This window comes from Perca flavescens, chromosome 8, assembly GCF_004354835.1.
Source record: "Perca flavescens isolate YP-PL-M2 chromosome 8, PFLA_1.0, whole genome shotgun sequence".
Taxonomy (NCBI): domain Eukaryota; kingdom Metazoa; phylum Chordata; class Actinopteri; order Perciformes; family Percidae; genus Perca; species Perca flavescens.
The window spans coordinates 11825589-11847804 of NC_041338.1; the positions used below are offsets into that span (position 1 = coordinate 11825589).

The 22216-nt window shown below is 40.8% G+C and overlaps 1 protein-coding gene across 2 annotated transcripts in view; it reads right to left on the reverse strand.

Moving 5' to 3' along the window:
• Positions 1-22216, reverse strand: part of tmtc2b (transmembrane O-mannosyltransferase targeting cadherins 2b) — a 124564-nt gene that overhangs the window by 6678 nt on the left and 95670 nt on the right. The window contains exons 8-11 of one of the 2 annotated variants that reach the window (XM_028586273.1): positions 22053-22174; positions 13426-13507; positions 10450-10564; positions 3016-3079 (exon numbers count right to left, since the gene is read on the reverse strand). In XM_028586273.1, coding sequence (XP_028442074.1) covers positions 3016-3079; positions 10450-10564; positions 13426-13507; positions 22053-22174 — 383 coding nt within the window. Of the gene's footprint in view, positions 1-3015; positions 3080-10449; positions 10565-13144; positions 13236-13425; positions 13508-22052; positions 22175-22216 lie in introns of those variants that run through there. The other variant, XM_028586274.1, reaches the window with a different exon arrangement.

Genomic DNA, 22216 nt, shown 5'->3' on the forward strand with positions numbered 1-22216 from the left:
CACAGGCTGCATGTGGCCCCAACAATCACCATCAAGTAGGTAGCAGCAAAAAAAAGTCTGAAAATCAATCGCTACTGCTTGTAAAGCTTTAATGCATGGAGTGCACAGTAATAACGTTAAAAGACTAAGATTAGTCTAGAGTGTTTTAACATTCTGATCAACTCAGAGCTTCTGGATGTTGGTGGTTGGACAGTAAGAGGACACAGATTGGTAGTCTTTTAGTCATTGAATCAAACTGAAATTGCTTTTAACAAGAGTTTTGCCTAAAAACAAAGTCTGTCCAGATAAGAGTAGGATTTAGATGGATGAGAGGTTGGTGAAGATGCGTAACTACCGTACACAATTCTGAAATGGGCTTCTGACTTTTGGGTAGAAAATCAACTAACTCCTGGTTTTCCTCTCAGTGCAGCTCAAAAGATCTTTTCTCCACCCATGAAGGACTTATCAATTCCTGAGTTTAGTTTCCTTCCTCCACTCTCCCCTGTAGGCTCCCACCTTTCCTCACCCAGGCCTTTCTTCCCCTTCTTCATATGGCTAAGACTTTTGTGATTTATAACCCTACTCCTGCATTCTTCCTCACCCTTGCAACACTTGCAACACTCTGCAAAACGTTCCCTTGTCAGAAGCTTTCATTTTTTCCTCATTTCCTGCTGCTCTGCAACCTCTCTGCCTGCCTACCCTTCCTAAAACTGGCATGTAGCAGCAGAGGCCCGGCCAGATGTGGAGCATATTAGCCTAGACCGTAAAGCAACATATGCTGTAAAGGCTGTGAGACTAAAATGTGAAGGCAATGGGGAATGACCTGACCATAATGACTTCAGATTGGCATTTTGGTTAAGAATATCTACATGGAATGGGAAAAGGATAGAAGTCAAAGGGCGCAGAGATCGACCAAAGCAAACCAAGCATCCGATGGGATTTAGCTTGTCTAGATAGAGGGAATTGTAGGACTAAGGGACTAAAGCCTTTGAATGGAGAGAATTCTCCTCTCTCACTCAGAGCGAGCAAACATATGTGCTTAATATAAAACACCAGTGCCTTTGGAGAGTGAAGAGTCAAATGAAGATGGACAGGGTACATGGCTTAAGTCAAGTCACATCGGAAAGAACAAAGGATAATGGTAAAGAAGATGGATGAAGATGCTAAATTATAATTGTGCCTTAGCTGTAATACAAGCAATACAAATGGCAAAAGGCATCCAAGCAAAAATGACCAAGTAGGGGCAAAAAAAGTGCCTCTGTGTTTGGATGTTGACTTCAAATGTATGTTTGTACAATTAGAAATGCCAAGAAACAGTCATGTGAAAATTACACGTATCTGGAAGGAACACAAACTTCCTCAGCAGGTCTTTAAAGGTGCCCTGCCACACGTATTTCATTACTTTGTGGTAATGTCTGAAGTTCTACCATGGACTCTTTAACACTTTTTGTGGAAAAAAATGCCTTGGTTACCTTGTTTCAAGCCATTCTAGTTTGGTATAGAAAGCCTGCAGGAAGACTCAGCTCAATTTCTGCCAGTTCTAAGCGATAGTGTTAGCCCAGACTGGTGACCTAAGTTTACCCTGCCTCTCACCCACTGCAGGATAGTTTCCAGCACCCATAACCCTTAAAGGAACACGCCGACTTATTGGGAATTTAGCTTATTCACCGTAACCCCCAGAGATAGACAAGTCAATACATACCCTTCTCATCTCCGTGCGTGCTGTAATGCTGTCTGACGGCTCCAGCGGCATCAGGCAAGCACAGAACATGCAGGTGAATGGTTCCAGCAATCCTACTGCTCCGAATAAGTGACAAAAGTATCGACTTGTCTTACTCTGGGGGTTACGGTGAATAAGCTAAATTCCCAATAAGTCGGCGTGTTCCTTTAAGGCATAAGCAAGTAATGATGAAATGAATGGATGGATAAACAAAACCATCAGCAAACCATCCAATATTTTGTTGTTGTTGGAAAAAACACATACATCGTCAGAGAAAAAGAGGCTTTATAGTCTATCTTGCAAGGTGAGTTCCAATTTTTCAACAAAAATCCTTTTTAAGATTTCCAAATCTTTCTTTAACTCCAAAAGGTTCTACAAAGTTTGATCAAAATAGATAAAAGGGAGCGGTGATTAGATGCGAGAGTGTCCTCACAGCAGAAACAGGAGTTTGTGCTACTTATAAAAGAGAATTCATGGAAACACTCACCTTAAACTCTATGGTTCTCTTACATTATTTATGCTTTGAACAAAAAAACCTAAATAAATACAGTATATATATATGTGTGTATATATATATATATATATATATATATATATATATATATATATATATATATATATATATATTTATTTTTAAACTTACATCTAGGTTTAATTAGATGTTAATAATACACAATTCTTTGGCAAAAGTTGAACTCTACATTAACACTGAGATCAACAAAGGGGATAGAAGCTCAATTTCATGGTTCTTGTGAAAATTGTATCCTTTTGTTATGCTCAAAGTTTTGTTTGTCATTGTTTGTATATATTATACTGGGGTTTGTGTGCCTGTAGAACTAAACTTTATTGTCTGTATAACACTGTCCAGATATATTTTGAGGATTAATCCTGAACTGGTTTCTTCAAATCACGACACAGGAACAAACAGGGTGACCACATGGCAAACATATTTTACTCCCTCTGTGGCCCTCACTTAAACAACTCAACCCCTCCTGCCAGAGTTCTCAAAGACTGGACCCCATTCATTTTCAAGATGTCAAAGTCCCCTGACTGAGTGTTGTTATCATTATTCTTTTCAATCTACTTACCCTGCCTTGTCCTTTGATGCTGGTGATGGATGCTACACAAACAAACCATTGAGCTTAGAAAAAAAAAAACACAGCCCCCGTTTTCCTAGGACCCACTGACAATGTAGGCCATTGTGACACGGCAGACTGGGCAGTAATACTATTGGAAAGCCACCCAGACTGTGATTGCACAGTGTCCGTCAGGGTAAATAGTAATGGGGACGATTAGCTAGTTGTGGTTGTACTCACGTTGGGTCTCAGGCTCGCCGCTTGTCCGTAATACTTCTCGGCTGCCTCGTTTAGGCTGGCTTGTCTGCAAAGGGAAAACACAGAGAGGCAATCATTACTCATCTTTATTGCTCCTGGCTTTGGATGGGGCCTTGAACCCTGCGTGTTTACTGGCACTCAGGGGTCACTGAGAAAATAACAGGAGGGAAGAGAATGAGGGGGAAAAGCCGCGATCCAATCGCCTATAGGTTTCTCATTTGATAGCATCTTTCTTGATAACGTCTGTGCTGAACAGTGCACAGCAAGCACTTTCTGCTTTAATTGAACTTTGAGGTCAGGACATTTGGCTTATTGGGTACTTGCAAAGAGAAAGCTCATCAACAAACCAAGGCTGATCAAGAATATTCACAGTAAATTTCCGTTTACAGCTGGTGGGGGAGATTGCGGTTTAACATGCTGGATGGATACTGAGACACTGAAGGAATGCAAACAGCGTGGAAACACAAAGTAATTTGATCATACTATCATAACAACCACGACAGCAGAGTAGATGGCGCAGATTCATCAAAACATGATGCATATGCCACACTGCGACAAAAAGGATTTGGGGGGCAGATGGCTTATCGGCAGGAGTCCCTGGAACCAGAAATACTTTGCTCCTGAGGACATAAAACCTGCAGTCAAGACAGGATGTCCTATATTATGCTTTTTCTTTTTTAAATCTTCTTTCATAACCCCCTGCTCTGCCTACTGTTATACACAAACCTGTGGCTCCTCTGTCACAAGGCCTTTCCTATTATTAATACTCTGCTATCACAGAAATCACCTTTATGGTCCACAGCTGCATGCTTCTCACTGATGGTAACAATTGTCTCATTGCAAACAATTTAACTTTGACAAAGTCAAGGACAGAGTCAACGACGGCTGGCTGTGGACCCCCTTAAGTCGTAATGATCAAAGGGAGCGAGGCCGTAGGAGCCGCAGTTTCATTTAGACTGTCAAGGTCTATTAAGGGATCATCATCCATATGGTTCCAGATCAAAGGCAAAGCTTTTATTTTAGGATTAGTGGCCTACCTAAACACATAGTATTTATGTTTGGTTTAAGACACGGTCTTATGTGTCCAAACTTTTGTATACTTGTACTTACTACTTTTTTAATCCTTACTGATCAATGATGAGACAATGTTACATATACGATAGTAAAGCTTTAATAACTTAAATTTATTATTTTTCGGGTCCTATTTAAAAAGTTAAATATCACATTCACAGAAATAGGGACTTTTAAGTCCACCAAGAGTTGTGAGTCAAATGTGTTGAGTATTTTGGGCTATTCCTTATTCCGTAGTGAGATACACCTGATGGATTGTGGGTAACTTTAGCTTCCGTTGCTGGTGTTAGACATTATGCTGTAAAGACATAGCCTCGTGAGACTGTCCTGATCTCGTGAGCTCCAGTTTTCCACACGCAGATCAGTCTGGCATCTTGAGATAGAGAAAATTTGGGGCCGTTCGCCAAACGGCCGACCAATCAGCGTGGGTTTTGAAGCGGGTTTAGGTGTGACGCAACGAGAAGCGACTGTTCAGTCTAAACAACATGGCAGCTTCCACGAATGAAGCTATCGTGCAAGTTTTATCTGAATTAGAAAGTATTCCTTCATTGAAAAAAAGAGCAAAAAAACGGCACTGGAGACTTTTCTCAGAGGAAAAGATGTTTTTGCTCTTCTCCCGACTGGTTTTGTCAAGAGTTTGATCTGATTGGTTGATTTGGCCTGTCTATCACCAACATAGGTGGTAATAGACAGATGGTTTATCCAATCAGCTAACCAGTATTTTTGCCCCTTCCCAAAAGTTTTCCAACGGAAAGTTCCCAGACGGATATGCCATCTATATATATCTATGGATATGCCATCTGGCGGAGTCAGGTCAGTAAAGACATGCTGTTGGGCTAATAAACGGTTAATATTCCGTCGTAGTCTGGGTTATCATTGTTATATCTAGTAACATGAAACAGTGAAGAATAGGACAAAGTGGTGACCCTATAACTGACATTTAAAACCAATTACTACCAAGAAAAGACATTTGTTAACACACACGTAAAACCACATGTGTTAACCTCACAGTCAGGGGATCACCAACGTCAGTAGGGCTCATCCTTTGGGAACCATGAATGTCTGTACAAACTTGCATGGTAATATGTCAGATAGCTGTTATTGTGATATTTCAGTCTGTGACCAAAGTGGTGGATCAACCAACACTAAAGCAATTTCTTTTGTGTAATTTTGATCTTAAATAAGTTCTCCTACAGGTTATCATGTTGCATACTTCAGAAATACAGCAGACCAACCCACTGCTGTTTATTCTTTTTTATTACAACTGAATTTTTCCATCTCCGTTCCAAAAAAGCATTTTACATTCCAAAGGCGATCCAGACACCGACTCGAGTTGCTGAATTTGTCCTGAGATTATAAATGTGGGTTTTACGTCCAACCACAACCATACGCTTGTTTTCCAGCATAATATTTAGAAAGCACAACCTTCTGAGACAAAAATGCACAAATCTAATTATATAATATAATTATCACATTTATAAACACATTATCAAAGGAGAACTGGAGAGTTGCCACACCATAACCAAGGGGGCAGCGAGACCTCCGAGGGCTGTCTGACTGCGGGTTCTGAGAGCGCAGAAGACAATGGAGGCCAAGTAAACCACTGCCTGGGTTTAAACCCGAGGAAGAGTCAGTGTCAGGCTACAAGAGCACGGGAATATCGAGAAGGATGGGAAAAGGAGGTAGGAAGGAAAAAAATTCCCCCCAAAGGACCGAATACTTAAACATATTTCAAATCAGCAACTCAACCACTGATATTTTTAGCCTGACATCTTGTTGTCTAGAGATGGTCTATAAATCCCAGACATTCACAAATCACAACACTGTCAGTATTGCTTATAAGCATGACATTGTTGGATATTAATGACTGAATGAACAAATTGCATTTTCAACAGCAGCCAGATATTTGTGCTTAAACTGCAGCCGTCCCATCTGTCTCGAGCACAGAATTGCTTTTTTTTTTTTTTTTTTTTTTTTTAAGAGTAAGAGTCTCTCAGTTAGAATGCTACACTGAACACAGACATCTTCCCTAAGGGTAGTACTTTATGTGCATTACACCTAATGTAACTTGATACCAATCTATTAATTTTATTACCATGAGGTTATCAAATTAAACCATTTAAACCAATGTATATACTGTACTTTTTGCGTACCTAATATCATGACATGCTAGTAAAATACAAAGTGCTCTTTCAGATATGGTGTTTTATATTATTATATAACCACACATGGTTTGAATGGGAATCTATGAGATTAACTATAAGTCCATAACTAGTTTGAGAGTGTCTTTTGGCGATTTGTTTCCCCCCGGCGGTCTGTGAATATACAGATTTAAAATCGCTGTATGATGTAATTTTTGGCTTTCACAGAGATTTGACACATCGAAGAGAAGTACATCCCATTGGCTTTACCATTAACCGACCTTTCCTTTCCTACATTCACACTATAAACCCCATAAGAATTGTTCAAAAGGAGGAAGAAGGAACTTATTAGTTTGGAAACAAAATGGTCAAAAAACCAAGGGCCCAGGAGGGTAATAAAAAGACATTTGCACGTCTGAGAGCGTCTGCCCTTCCTTTTAATCTCTTCCCTTCCCCCGTGTAGATTCACTTGTGTCCCCACCAACCGAGGGCCTTTCCGTGTCTGTGTCCAAGACAAACACATAAAGAACATGAGCTGTGGAGGAGTGAGACCCCATGCTAAGCAGGTGGAGAAAAGTTCAGCCCGAGCACAGCTTGAGGCTCTCTTTAGCAGCCAGGGGTCTGGACCCTGGAAGAGGCCCTCAATACCGAAGGCTGTTGGTGGTGAAGATCCGGCATGATCAGAGCTATGCATAAAGCAGCTGGGTAAAAATCTTACATAGAGCTGTGTACCAACGCTGTACTCTTTGGTTAAGCAATACCAAACTCAAGATTCAAGACATTTTAGGAAAGAGTTATATGTGAAGATTGATAGTGTACAACTTCTGTAACCGTACGCTAAATATGAAGATACAGCCAGCAGGTGGTTGGTTTAGCTTAGCTAGTCTCATGTCCAGACCTAGCTCCACAATTCGTTTTAGAGCTGTGCCAGCCATCATAATTCCATACTAAGGGAAAAAAAAAACGCACTGGTTTGTTTGTATTTCTTTAACCAATCACAATTGTCTTGGGTCACCAAGATGCAGCGACGGAGCCCTTGCAAAAAAAGTGTCGGGAGGGAACTTGTTTTGTTTTCACGTGGGGAGGCAAGCCCTTGCATGACAACGGATAAAGCCCCGCAAAAGAAGACGCGACATAAAACCATAAAAGACGTATGCCGACTATGTGGTACAACTTCTACTGATTAAAAAGACAAACATAAGTCGATCCATGGTGCCCAAGAGGTAAAGCCTGCCTATGCTTTAGCTCCAAAGTGGCTCACTGGACTCGTTAAAATCATAGACAATTTAATAGCTGTATGTGGCTCTTGCAGAATGTTATTAAACCAATATCACAGAAGCTCATGTGAAGTGGAATGGACGACAGGCCATGCTTAGAATATGAAACCTTTTTCTTAATCAGTGAGCAAACATGCAAGAACGTCCCTGTTAGACAGCAAATGTTCATATGCATATGCAACATATGCCTTCTAAATCTTTACAACCATTCACTGAGAGAACCAAGAAGGCCTGCCTTATTGCACGATCCAAATCTTTGTCAAAACTTGCCATTTTCAGCGTGTAGGTTGCTAGCTCAGAGATTGTTGTTGTTTTCTCACTTAGCGACGGGGATTTTGAAAACCGTAACACACAGATAGTGGAAGGGAAGAAGAATTCCACCTGAAATAGGCCAGTTGCAGGATTATACGCACATGCTACATCCTGTGAGTCAGACTATAGCTAAGCAGACTGGAGACAGGGGGAAACAGCTACGTTACGCTAAGTGTAAAAATGACATATTTGGTTTTACAAGCTGGGGCTGCCGTCATGCTACATCAGCTTTGTTATTCCAATATCAGCTCTGTTATTCCAACTTTGGGCTGTTTATGTCAAATTCAAAGTCAAAGTATCTTTATTAGTCTCCCTAAGGAGAAATTTGTTTTGGACACAGAGAGAAATTGCTGCAAGAGTAACAACAGAGACACACAACAAACACAGGGTTAAAACAGTTAGAAGACAAATGTACATTGAACATCTAGGCTACTCAAAGAGCTGTACAAATTACAAATTAACATTTTCTATAGGCTATTCGTAGCCTAGAAATCTAGATGCACCCTAGTGGCAGCAAATTTAATTTGCAGCCAGGGTCAGTCTAGGCACTCTCCGTTGGCTTGCCAGCTGAAAAAACTTTGGTCAGTCCATTCACATCGTGTATAGAGTGGGTGGGCGGGCTTATGGTTGCTGCTGCTGGGAACAGCGGTCTTCTGGAAAACTTGGAGTTAAGCTTTTCTTTGAGAAAAGAACAAAGAACGGCACAGAAATCATTCATAAAAAAGGAAGATGTGTTCGGAGTTTTGCCGACCCGATACGGCAAAAGTTTAATCTATCAACTAGCTTCGCTACCTTCTTCGTTGCTCTGCCTGGTTGTAGCGCCAACCATATTACGTGCAGAGGAAATTTGAACGACAACCGTTTATCCCGCCCCTCGGATTGAGCCCTGTCAATGGTGAGTTCCCAGACCAAATATCTTGATGTGGGTCTGGCTTGTCAGGCTAGGCTACTATATAGCTACAAAAAAAAATAAAAAAAAGCCATCCTTCCTACATTCTTCTGTTCTACCATACATGCCTTACAATCGTTCCTACTTCCATAAGCATCCATTTATTCAGTCCTAAAAATAAAAAACATTAATTTATCCATTTATAAATATCGTTACAATCCATTGTAAATATGCATTAATTCCTTCATTCATATCCATACATACATTCAGTCACAGATATACATTAATAAAATTCATGGTCATACGTTCATCGCTGCTCATTTATGAGCTTAACTGAGAGAGATAATATTCAAACGATTCCATCATTTATATTGCCTAAATTACTCTAGTTGTTTTTTGCTGTTATGAATTTGAAAGAGTTTGTCAACAAGTAAAACCTGTTAAAAGCAGGGTATATCCTGTGAAATTACTTGAATTGATTGTATCAGTGTACTATTGGATTTTATTTAGATTAATTTTATTTACAATAGTAGTTACACCGCTGTAGTTCTCTGCACCATGTAGGAAATATTGCTGCAGTCAGAAACTCCTGATTTCTCTGACTTGGAATTACAACTAGGAGGTAGAGGTGCTAGACGTGAACAGTTTTTCTGACTCTGTTGCTCTTGATTTCCGTCTAATACTGTATGTGTTGGGCTGTTTCTTTGCGCGGTGTTTGGTGTTTTAAGCCCCCAACGTCGACTTCAAGGCAGTGCTAGGATTAGGCAATGGTTAATGGCCTTGAAGTCAACGGTCGCAGCGCTGCCTTGAAGTCGACGTTGGGGCTTTAAAACACCATCAAGCTTCTTGCGCAGTAATTTCCCGGAGTCTCCATATCAACATGTCATTTTTACATTTTGGTTTTTGTACAGCTTCAACCAACAATATGTAAGGTGTTAATTATTGAGCACTGAAGGTGCTGGTAGGCCAATTTTGTTACGTTTGAACAGAACCAGGCGATCCGTTTCCCCCAGCTTCCAGTCTTTACGCTACCTACGCTAACTGTGGTATCGGATTTCTCCCCTAACTTTCGGCAAAACTCTTCCATTAAAGATAACTATTTTCTTTCAGCAGGCAGCTGTAATTTAAAAATCCCTGAGATACCCGTGATTTGTTTAAAGAAGGAAATCTCTACACTGAGTCACAATGTATCATTTTGCAGGTTTATTCAGTCAGTCTGGCAACGCACTGTAAGTTGGCACGTGGCTGTATTTGCAAATTTCCACTCCATAGCTTGTGTTTAGAAACACAACAGCTTGTGGGCTGCTAAAGCTTTGCCGCTCAGGCCCATCAGCTGAACCTTGCACTAATTTGGAAGCAGACCTTCAAGTATGAGCCAGGGCCAGACGAGAAAGAGTGAGACAGAGTGAGAGAGAGCATATCAAGATACATAGCTACGCAGCACGCTAAGACAAACCAGCAGCTCTCGGGCTGGCAGCGACTAAAAGAGGATTACAAAGTACAGCCAAGTAAATCACACTGGCTGAAGAGCAGTGTAAGCCCCTGGATAAACCGTGCAGACAGAAGACCTCCCTCTCTCTAATACACAGCCTCCTTGCTACTCAGCCATGGAAAACTGTGGCCCACCCATCTCATCTACAAAGAATGAAATACATATAGTGTCTTTATGCATGTGCCGTAGCTATGGAAATCCTCAAAAACAGAATAATTCCGATTGAAGCCTCACCTGAGCATGTGGGCTGCACTGAAGACCACGTCGAACTCCCCGCTGTCGAGGCGCGCGGCTTTCTCGGCCATCTCCGCCGCTTCCAGCAGCCGTGACTCTTCCAACAAAAACTGACCTGGCGGGACAGGAGAGAAGAGTGCTGCTGTTAAACCGCTGAGAGATCCCCACAGAGTGTGCAAGTGTTGCCTTTGGCCCCGGTAAAGAGACAGCCTGGTCTGCCCCTGAAATAATATGCTGAAACACTAGATATGAGCGCAACATACCATTACTCTTTGGCCATCTCTCAGACCCATTTGTACAGACTAGCCGACCTCGATAGATCTGTTTCTTTAGGATGGAAAGGTTTCTCGCTGGAGGTTTGTGTCTTATTACGAGTGCGGGTGTGTTTTGCAGTCAAACTCTGTGGACCTGCAGAATAAGATGGGATCACAGAAGCTCGACAAGGCTGTGAACCGAGGGGTGGACCCCTTGGTAAGGGCCGGGTTCAGAGAGGAATTATTACCCTGTTGACTTTGGTTACTGTACCAGGATGCTAAACCACTATGTGAACCTAAGCATATTTTCCTTAATAACTGTGGATGAAACTGAAGCCGTGAATACAGGCCTGAGGTCAGAGACAGATGTAAAGTGAGACTTCAGACCATGACTGAGTGTAAAATAGTTTCAGGTTAAAAACACCTCTGCAGTTATGGAGGGTTTATGATATATCAAAGTATATCAATATCATTTTCAAAATACACCATATTTTTGTTGTACTGCACAGCTCTCTCTCACTGCTGCAGATCCTCTTTTCACATGGTCTCTGTTTTAGCTACAGAGTGAGAGCTCTTTTCTTCTTCTGTACTATCTTTGATTGCACTCGCACATGCGCAGTAGCTCAGATAGCTCATGTCAGCTAGCTAGCTCCATAGACAGTAAAAGAAAGGTCATTTCTCCAACTTCGGTCAGTTACAAGGCAGGATTAGCTGGGAGACTTATAAACGAGGGCGCACATGTAAGTAGTTCTTTTGTAGATTATGGTGAACTTGTGTATGTTGTAGCAGTGCTTTGCTATTGAGAACGAGGTAGCATTCTAGCGTTAGCTACGAGCTAATGGATTTTTTTCAAAGTTTGTATGCGTGTGGAAGCACCAGAGACACAAAATAATACCCCAAATCCCAGAAAAAGTGTTTTTTCATAATATGGGCACTTTAAAAGATTATTTTTTGGGCTTTTCCGCCTTTATTTGACAGGGCAGCTAGGTGAAAAAGGGGAGAGAGAGAGAGAGAGAGAGAGAGAGAGAGAGAGAGAGAGAGAGAGAGAGAGAGAGGGTGAAGACATGCAAGAAATCATCACAGGTCGGATTCGAACCCTGGACCTCTGCGTCAAGGCATAAACCTCCAAGTGTATGTGCGCCTGCTCTACCCACTGATAACCCGGCCACGTGCATACAGACTTTGATGCGCTCCACCTTTAATCATTTATCAATTGGATGTCTATCTATATCTGTAGAAAAGGCCCCAAAGTTATGTTAGTGTTGCAATTATGTACAGTTGACCATATTGTGTTTTATTTTTCATTTTTACTCTTGTTTATTCAGTGCTTGTAACAGGGTAGCCAAATCGCGTGCTGGTTGGTATATTTTAGCTGACATCACACAGTTAATAAGCACTATGATAGAGTTAGTCGGTCAGTTGGAGTGTAGTTGTGAGCAGCATCTTTCCTCAGAGTGAGAGTGTGCGTAAATAAAGAATTTAGTGGTGTTAAATATTGTTATCTGTAACGCTATCGAGGCTTCTTTACGCGGCTTTGCTTGCTCGAACGGCAACATAACATCCGTTTCGGGGTTTTCACAATAAGAGCATCAAGCCGTTTAGTTTAGTTGGAGGCTTTTAAGCATATCATAGATAACAGGAAGTGTTGTCTACGTTAGCGGTAACTTAACAGATGGGAGAAAAATGTCTGAGAATTCCATAAATAAGTGTTTGAATCCTTTTTTCTCTGCTTACATTATTGGAGTTTAAGAGATATATAGCCATATTCTGACTATTGTTTATTTCATGTTTGGTAATGGTTCATGTATATTAGTGCTTAAGGAGGAATGAGTGTATACATTTGTTTCCTTTATTCATTTGTATTTTGTTTCTCTCTTTATAGAAACCACACTCACACAAGAAAAGAAAGGAATAAATATAACAAGGATCATCTCTAAGCTCTTCATTTATCCTCTGGAGTATTTGGCCTTAAGTGGTGTTCTGGCCGACAAACCCAGAACTAGCACCTAGACTGAGCGTCTACCTATTATCTTCACAACAATATCCTGTTCTTTGCCTCTGCCATGCCATTCTTTCCTCTTGTGGATCAATGGAGTTCATCTTATTTTAAACAGAGTTCTTAAACTCTGCCAGATGACAACTTCAGACATACAGTCCTTCAACAAAACGTAAAAAGCCACCATTAACCTGGTGCATTGATCGCTTTAAATGTCACATACAAGCTTGTGTGATGATAGCAAGCTGACACGTCAGTTCATCCCAAAATGCTGTTTCAGGCAGATGAGGTTTTAAAGGCTTTGAAAGAAAGGAAGTAATTAACTTGACAGCTTATTCAAACTCAATCTTACTATGACAGTAATTAAATCCAAGAGGTAACGCTGCCGTGTGTGAGTCACACAGACATAATGTAAGACAAGAGAGACGTTACAATTGTCACGTTCCGCATTTCCATGAAATCAAAGAGGACAATCCGAGGGAATCATCCTGTCTTGTTGCGATCCTCCCCCAACCACGTACAGACTGACACCCTGACTGATTAGGGGAAGAGATGGAAAAAGGGTCAGCCAACACTGTTGGAACAACCTGCTATGGTGTAGAAGTTCCTGCCTTTGTGCACACAAGTGCACCATGTAAAACTGACAAATAACAATAAATGAGGATGTAAGAATAAAGGCAGGATATGTCAAATTAAAAACGAAAAAAAAAAAAGATCAATGATTACCATAATGCATGTAGCAGTTGCCTTTTGCGGGATCAAGTTGGATGGCCTTCAGGAAGTACCTCTCCGCTTCTGTTTTCTGCCCCTGAGAGAGATGGAATAAACACAGTGTCATTATTGTTTCAACTGCTCCTCAAAACTACTCATAAAAACACCGCACTCAGCTCAACGGCCCAAATACCTTTGTGTATACCCAATGTCCTTCTCCAAACCGCAGACCTACTTTAACAATAAATCTTAATAAATAGACATGAAACACATGGACCGCGAGTGTTATTCGTTCAAGCTCATGTGTCGTGCTGTCAAAGTACACACTGTCATGCTTGGCACAGTGGACCAGGCAGCGTAAAAGGCTCATTCATTACACACTTTTATCTGTGCAAATAACACTTCCAAAGTTTAACCGCAGCCTGCCGGTGTGTGTGGCCTGACTGCTATGAAACAAGACAGAGAGCAGTGGATGGAAATGGAGCGGGAGGGTGGAAAGGACAGAAGAGGAAACAGTGAGTGTGATTAGGGCTGCTCGATTATGAAAAGCAAAAGAAAAAAATTATAATCACAATTATTTTGGTCAATATTGAAATCACGATTATTCAACACGATTTGTAATTGATTTCTTGAAAGACGTTGCATTTATTGAACTTAAAAAAAACCACAACTGTGAAACGGTCAAACAAATCAACAGTGAAAACGTCTTTAACTGTGAAATTCCAAAAGACAAAAAAACGAGTTTACTTGCGATACGTAATGTGCAAATATAACAGTTTTTCTCGATTACATCGTTTTTGTGGTCGTTAGGAGCTGAAAATCACGTTCAAAATTTGATTAATTGCACAGCCCAAAGTGTGATCAAATATACAGTATAGTATATATTAAGGATGTAACGATTACCGGTGTAACGGTAAAACCACGATAAAAATGTTGACCATAACAATTACCGTTTTCATTTAAAATATCATTACTTGATAGTAATGATATTTTAAATGAAATCGTGGAAACCGTGTGTTTAATCCTTCCCAGCTTCATCCGAGTCTCGTGAAGTTGCCGCGCGGGCGCACTGCGTAGCCTACAACGCGCGTTTCCTGAAGATGGAATCATGGCGAAAGGAGGAGATGACAGCGCTCAGGACATTTGATCTTAAAAGTTGCACTTTTGATAAGGTTTTGCATATATTTTTGTAACTTTTTGAAACTATTTCAGCTTTTGTAGGCCTATCAGTGCTTTCTGAACTTATTGAACACACTTTTAAAAATACCGCTATAATACCGAAACCGTGATAATTTTGGTCACTATAACCGTGAGGTTAAATTTTCACTAGTTACATCACTAATATATATATATATATATATAGGGATCTTTAAGGTTACATAAGAAGTGCATGGCGCACACACACACAGTTTTTTTTCTTCTTCTGTGTACAGTGTTGTTCCAGCCTTCAGACAGATGAAAAAAACCATTCTGGGTGGGTGAGCATAGCACCCTGTGGACCTCCAAAACTCCCTCAGGTCCTTTAGACTGTGACATGTAACCAATCACAGCTCAGACACAACAGAGCAGCTGGCCAATAGTCATGCCAGCTGGGACTTTGACACATCCCTGCTCTCAGTTGGGCACCAGATGCCATCTGATCAACAATTAACAATGCACACTCATCCATAAAGGCTGATGTTTTAGCATTAACAACGCAACCATTAGTGTGCGTTTCGCTATGAGATAATACCTTTGCATGAATAAAACATATATAGTTATATTCGAGTTGAGCCAAGTCTATAAAAGCTTGAGGTAAAATACCAAAGCATCAGAAAAGATGAAAGGCGGATTGCATAAAGATTGCATAAGCCATGAAAAATAATGTATATACAGCAAATTGCTTCAACTAGTCAAACAGAAGAGTGGGCTCAAATCCAATCAGTACAGTGTAGCATTAATGACATATGCATACTTAGTCAAGCATATACATTTTCAGTGAGCTGTAGATTCAATAAATACATAATTTTCTAATGTAAATATTTGAGCGGGCTTCCCCTTGATCCCGCGGAAAATCATGCCCGTGCTAAGTATATGTTTAATAAAGTTGATGGTGTCCAAGTAGCGATCACAGTTCCAGTCTGAAAAGCATCCTCTCTGTGTATTTTTATACTCGTATTCACAGATGTAGGAATGTGTAAGTTTGAGGGCCAGCTGGTTTTATAATAACACAGGTCTACGTCTGTTTGTGAAACCTCAGAATCGAGCTTTCACACATTGGAATGAGTCGCAGTTGTGAGTGGATTCATATTATGACACATCTAAGTATATTAATGTATACCATGCCCAGAGCAAGATATATGGCAGTTAGGAGTTAGGTCCTTAAAAAAAAAAAAAAACTAACAAGTTGCTCCTTTCTCATTACTCGTCTTAAAATAAATGTTATTCCAGTTCTTATTAATCCCCGGAGAGGCAATTTGTTACACTACTTGTTATATTACTTAGCTGTTGAACCTCACTAAAGAGCCAACTGCTTTCTCTTTCATCTTCCAATATCTGGATTAGAACACATTTAGCTCACCTGTATGACTCTATGAATAATCATTTTTTTTGTTATTGTTTTTCTCTGGAAAGTCAATCATGGCAGCCAGACAACCCAATGCGAGTTAACTACTCCCCCAACTTATCATCTCCCATCACAGGGAGAAAAATGATCATGTTTCTTTTCATTCAAAATGTTTTGTTCTGGAAAGGTCTGTGCTACCCAACCTTCACTGCGTAAAGTTTTCCCCTTTCCACATTTACTGACATGACAACGCTCACTCTTTTGCTGAATTGAAAGCACCTTGAGGCCACTAGCCTAAAAATAATATAGGAAGACAATAACAAAATGCCAACCACCCTTCAAAGCCCACTCTCCATTAAATATATCCACTTCTCATTCTAGTCAGCTCACTGTGTAAATACAATATCCTCCCTTTTGTCACACACATGCTGAGCTTATTGGTGTGTTCCTCACTCCTCAAATCTCCCGATAGCATCAGATAAACTGCAGATGTAGCTCCGGCTCTGCGGACGTCTGGGTGATTATGAATGAAGCCTGCGTCGTATTAGCCGAGGAAATGGCAAGTAGATGACTGAATCCAATATTGCAGGCATCAGGGGCGGCCGTGTCCATCTCTGACCTGCGATGTGTACAGAGAGCCCCGATCACATCCTGACCCCTGGGGGGTGCGAGCGGAGGTGTGCAGGGGTCAGCGCAGCGTGCGGCGCGATACTGATCTGGGTTATTAACTCTCCCTCCCGCCTGTTTTGTCTTTCCCTCATCCACATATCACAGCAACTTGTGACTCTCCGCACCTCTGCTACCAGCTCAGCTCCAGCATCCTCCTCTCACCCTTCTCTGACCCTGGCCTGTATCAAGCTTTATCGCAGCCCCCCCCCGCAGGGATCTGAACCTTGTAACTCCTGACAGTATCCGAAGCGTCTTCATCACTCAGAGTGGTGCCACAGGGAGTGCAGGTGTAGGGGATGAAAGACGCGGGGGCTGGTCAACTTCCCGGGCTGGTTGCGATCATACTTGAACGCTGTTGTGATCAAGCACAGAGGCCATACAACAGGAAGAGAATACATTTAATGGTACCCTAGGGCTGCACATTATAATCGCTTTTTTTTTTTTTTTTTTTTTTAATCGCCATCGCGATATCAGCTCGTGCAAGACATACTGCAAACGGATGCGACTCATCGCAAATGACAAGATTTTTGTGTTAGTTGAAAGAGAAAGTAGAAAAATGCACTTTAAAATGTAACATTTTACAAATGTAACATGACACATAACATAAGACAAGATTTTGTTTTAGTGATGCTTTTTATATTATATTCAATGTTCAATTTGTTCAATAAAAGAACGTTGGAAACGATTACCTTTCATTGGTTTTAAATTCAACAAGCAATTTGTTGTATTTGGGCAGAATACTGAAAGCAGCAGAAAGGCAGAACTGAGTACACTTTAACATCGGCTTATTGATCACAGGTAATATCGTTGTTGCGAAATTCAGCTACGTTATCGCATATTGCACTGTATATTTTCGTCACGTCGTGCAGCCCTATGGTACCCTAACTTGAATTCTTCGGTACAAACTCTCCCCCCATCATTTTCTCATGGATTAAGAGGTTCAAAGCTTTTCCAAACAACTAAGTTCCCTCCTCTGGCAGCATTATTTGCACTCACAGAATCACGGAGGGCTCCTCTACCATCCATCATGGTCAGAGATCTACAGAGACTCATCCCTGCAGGTTTAAACTCTACTTTGCTCCAAAATCAATAACACTTTCTTAAATAAAATGAGTTTCTCTTCACGGCCCACTGAATACTTCCCCGAGTCCACTTCACCAAATCACAACAATCTCCCCTCTAAAGAATAGTGCTGTTCCCGTTGACAGCGTTTGGTTTCAGATTCAGAGTTTTTGATGTCCAGTGGCTTTTGAACAGCGAGGAGTTCATGTCAGCTTAACAAGATACTTTTAACTGCAGTGTCAGCTGAGCTAGTCTTTAAGCTGACAATTGACAAAAATCAATCTAGTATGGTGCTGGAGCTCGGTTTCATTTGGACACACAATGATTTACAACCGCGAGATACACCGAGGATACACTATGTAATGGCATTATTGAGCCACAGATGTAAAACACCCATGAGGGAGAATTAACACGATTAGAGTAAATGAACAGTTTGACATTTCGCTTTGTTGACGAACGTTGGATGAAAACATTGATATTAGGGCTGGAAATAAAATCATAATCAAAATTATTTTGGTCAATATTGAAAAAGATTATTTAACATGATTACTCATGCATTTATTGAACTTAAAAACAGTAAAACAGTTAAAGTGCTCATATTATGCTTTATGGCTTTTCCCCTTTCCTTTATTGTGTTCTATATCTTTTTTGTGCACGTTATATGTTTACAAAGTGAAAAAGCCCAAAGTCCACCCCAAAGGGACTTACCATCTCCACCAAAAAAAAAGCTGTTCACAAACTGCTCCAAACAGCTCTATTGTAGTCCAGCCTTTACTTCCGTGATGAACGTGCGTCACTTTGTAACAAACAGCTGTTAGCTCTGCAACTGACTAGCTAGCAGTACTTACTGTGCATGTGCGACTCCCAACAAAGATTGAACAGAAGTGTGATGCCTCGCTCTGTAGCTAAAACAGAGAGCTCAACACACAGGGTGAAAAGAGGAGCTGCAGCAATGTGCAGTACAACAAACATAAACCACATAAACCTATTCTGGTACAACCTCTAAATACAATTATGAACCTTGAAATGAGCATAATATGAGCACTTTAAACAAATCAACAGTGAAATTTCCCTTAATACTTTTCCCGTTGAACTTTTTGAACTCCCCTTCGGAACATAAGATGAAATAAAAGTTTACTTGTAAAATGTAATGGGCAAAAAAAGAATAATTTTTTTGTGATCGTTGATAGCCGAAATCGAAATCACGATCAAAATTCGATTAATTGCACAGCCCTAATTGATACCACTCTCATGTCCGTACAGTAAATATGAAGCTACCACCAGCAACATAGTAGCATATCTTAGCATAAAGGAAGGAAGAAGTAAGAAGAAGAAACGACAAACAATGCTAAGCTAAGCTAACTGTGTCCTGGCTCCATCTTCATTTACCCTACAGACAGAGGAATTAATCTTCTCATCCAACTCAAAGAAAGCCAACAAAGCTAAAATGTCTTTTTGAATTATATTCTTTTACATGCCAGAAGTTACTGAGTAAAAGTCTGGCAAAAAAAACAACAACTGTAAAACTACAAAGTGTATTTTTTACACTTCAGTTCGTGTACACATTAAACCAATGAGCTACTACGTCTTAATTGTTGAGCTTTACAGGTGCTGGTAGGCAAATTATGTCATGGACAGAGCTAAGCTAGCTGTTCCCAACCCTTGAGCACTAACCAGCTCCTGCCTGTAGCTTCATATTTGTCATACAGATTTACAGTAAGAGTGGTAAGCAAACACAAATATTTCCCCAAATTCTTTGTAAGGGATAAATGTAAACCTTAGTTAAAACTTGCTGGAAAATGTCTATTTTTTCCAGCAAGTTAAAGTAAATGACGTGCGAGTTCAATTCTTCCACAAGTACTGTATCAGCTGTAAAACAAACTCAGAATTTTGGAAAGACTATAAATGAAATGAAGAGAACTTGAAAAAGACTTTGTTTCTATTAGGGAAATGAAAATGGACAGGGCCAGGAAGACTCAAGCCTTTCTGTGGAGATCCAGATTCCAGTGCTCCAGGCTACAGAAACACATTGACGGCCTTTCATTAGGGATCAGACTGTGGGAGAGAGCGGTGTCAGCTGAAGAGAAGGCCTCCACCCTTCTTCTTCTTTTTTTTATTTTTTGGGCATTTTTAGGCCTTTATTTACAGGACAGCTGAAGAAATGAAGGGGGGAGAGAGAGGGAGGAACGACATGCAGCAAAGGGCCACAGGTCGGAGTCGAACCCGAGAAGGCTGCGTCGAGGAGTAAACCTCTATATATGGGCACCTGCTCTACCAACTGAGCTATCCGGGCGCCTGCCTCCACCTTTCTTTTGACCTGCTGGGTAGCTCTTCCAATTTGTTTGTCTGATTTCTACTCCGACAGTCTTTTTCAGCTGTAACTGCTCCTCTTTTTCAGCTCTACTCCAAATATAGTCTCTCTCTCTCTCTCTCTCTCTCTCTCTCTCTCTCTCTCTCTCTCTCTCTCTCTCTCTCTCTCTCTCTCTCTCAGTGTGTATATTTCTTCCATTTATGATTGTATTGTTTTACTATTTATTCCTTGTCTTTTTAGATTTAGATTTATGTTTACTGGGTGAACTGCTGGTCGATTCGGGAAACATGCTCTAAGCTAGAACCGACAATCAAATTATATTTATATATACTTTTTGAGTAAAATTCTCATCACACACACTCAATGCACATGTTCCACTCCACCAAAACAAGTTCCTTCCCGAGGCTATTTTGCAGAGGCTCCGTCCGGCGCTAAGCGCCGCCCAAGACAATTGTGATTGGTTTAAAGAAATGCCAATAAACCACAGCACGTTTTTCTCCCATCCCGGATTGCTGTGTGGACTAACCAGACCCTCCGCAGCGCTGTGGAGGAAAGTCTGGCAATACGAGACTACTCGAAATACGTCTATCTAGCTGTGATCTGTAACAGATGACTGTATGACCCGACCACATGACCACCTCCTCGTAAACTCTGCGACTCTGGAAACTGCTTAAGCATTTTCTTCATGGTATTGAAACACAGGTCAGCTGCGTGACCCTGAGAGGATCTTATCTCTGTCCTGGAAAATGCTGGGCAGATGTCGATTCATTTCTTTGCAGTGCTCAGAAATTTAAATTCTCTGTTTCACTGTTGGTTCTAAGTTGCGATCACAGCTATTTGAGCAACTTTTAAAGATATAATCACAAGTCACGTGGACCAAAAAAAAAAAGGCAAGGTTTTTAATGAGGAAGTTCTATTCCCATGACAGACCGGAGCATCTTGAGAAATACAACGTGACAACCCTCCTCTCGTTGTTCTCTCATGCTCAACCCCTTCCAATCTTGTCCCTCTCTCTAACCCACACACTATTGATTAACTGTAGAGACTTCAGGAGGACATTACGACCACGAGTAAAGAGCTGGAGAGAAGTAATGAAAAGCCAGGGGAGTTGAAAGAGAGTGTAATAAAATGGACAGTGAAAAGAACTGAGCGAGTACATGTATTGAATGAGAACTGGTTCAGGGAAACAAAAAGTGAGAAGATGTCAACGGTTCAATACAGTCGACCGGCAGATGATCTATGAATTCAACTTTCATTTGTAAAAGAAGTGTTATTTCTTCCTTCAGAAGTATCATAGTCTCTCGTCTTAAAGCTGTGGTAGGCAATTTATTTTTGGCCTCATTGTAATGCTAGTGGTCTGAGAGAAAACCAGACTTTTGCACCTCCTCTTGGCTCTGTTTTCATGCTTTGTATAATCTAGCTGTGATGGAGAAACATTGGACAATTGCAGGTCATTTCAGAGAGGGAGAGAGAGAGAGCATTCATATGGGCTGTATGGGCGCATGCGTGTGACGGGGAGAGGGAGAGCTGAAGAAAGAGATCTCACTCTACTTCAAATTCTGGCGTTTATTTAATTTTTTAATTCTACCCACTGCAGCTTTAAAAGGTCCCACGTTGTAAAAAGTCTTTTTTAATAAAGAAGGTCGAGATGCATTATAAATACTGTGAAAGTAATACAAATATATATATATATATATATATATTATATTTATATAAAAAAGTATAGATAGCTAGAAAGTGCTGCTACTGTACCATTACAGTCATTCCCTGGCTGCAATGACGGCGCAGAGATGCTAAGAGGGCAAATGTGCACATTTCCAGGAAACATGGCTTTTTCGAAAAAGGGGGGCTTAAAGACAGGCATTAAAAGGAAGCGTTTCAGACAGAGGGTCAATACAGGTATATTCACACAGACTGTACGAAAAAAAACATTAAAGCATGTAAACATTCTTCTTCATCGTTCTATTAGAAACCCAAAATACAAGTATGAACCTGAAAATAAATAAATAAATAAAGGTCGAACAAGCTTGGATGACACAGAAACCGAAGTCTTACCGTCATAGCCAGGAGTTTGCCATAGGTGAGGTGTGCAGGAATGTGGTCCGGCTTGGCTCGCAGGGACTCTCGGTACCAGTGTTCAGCATCAGTCAGCTTGTTCAGTCTTATGTAGGCCTCTCCTGTGAAAGCAAAGTGAGGCTTGAGTCAGGGGTCGAGCTGTC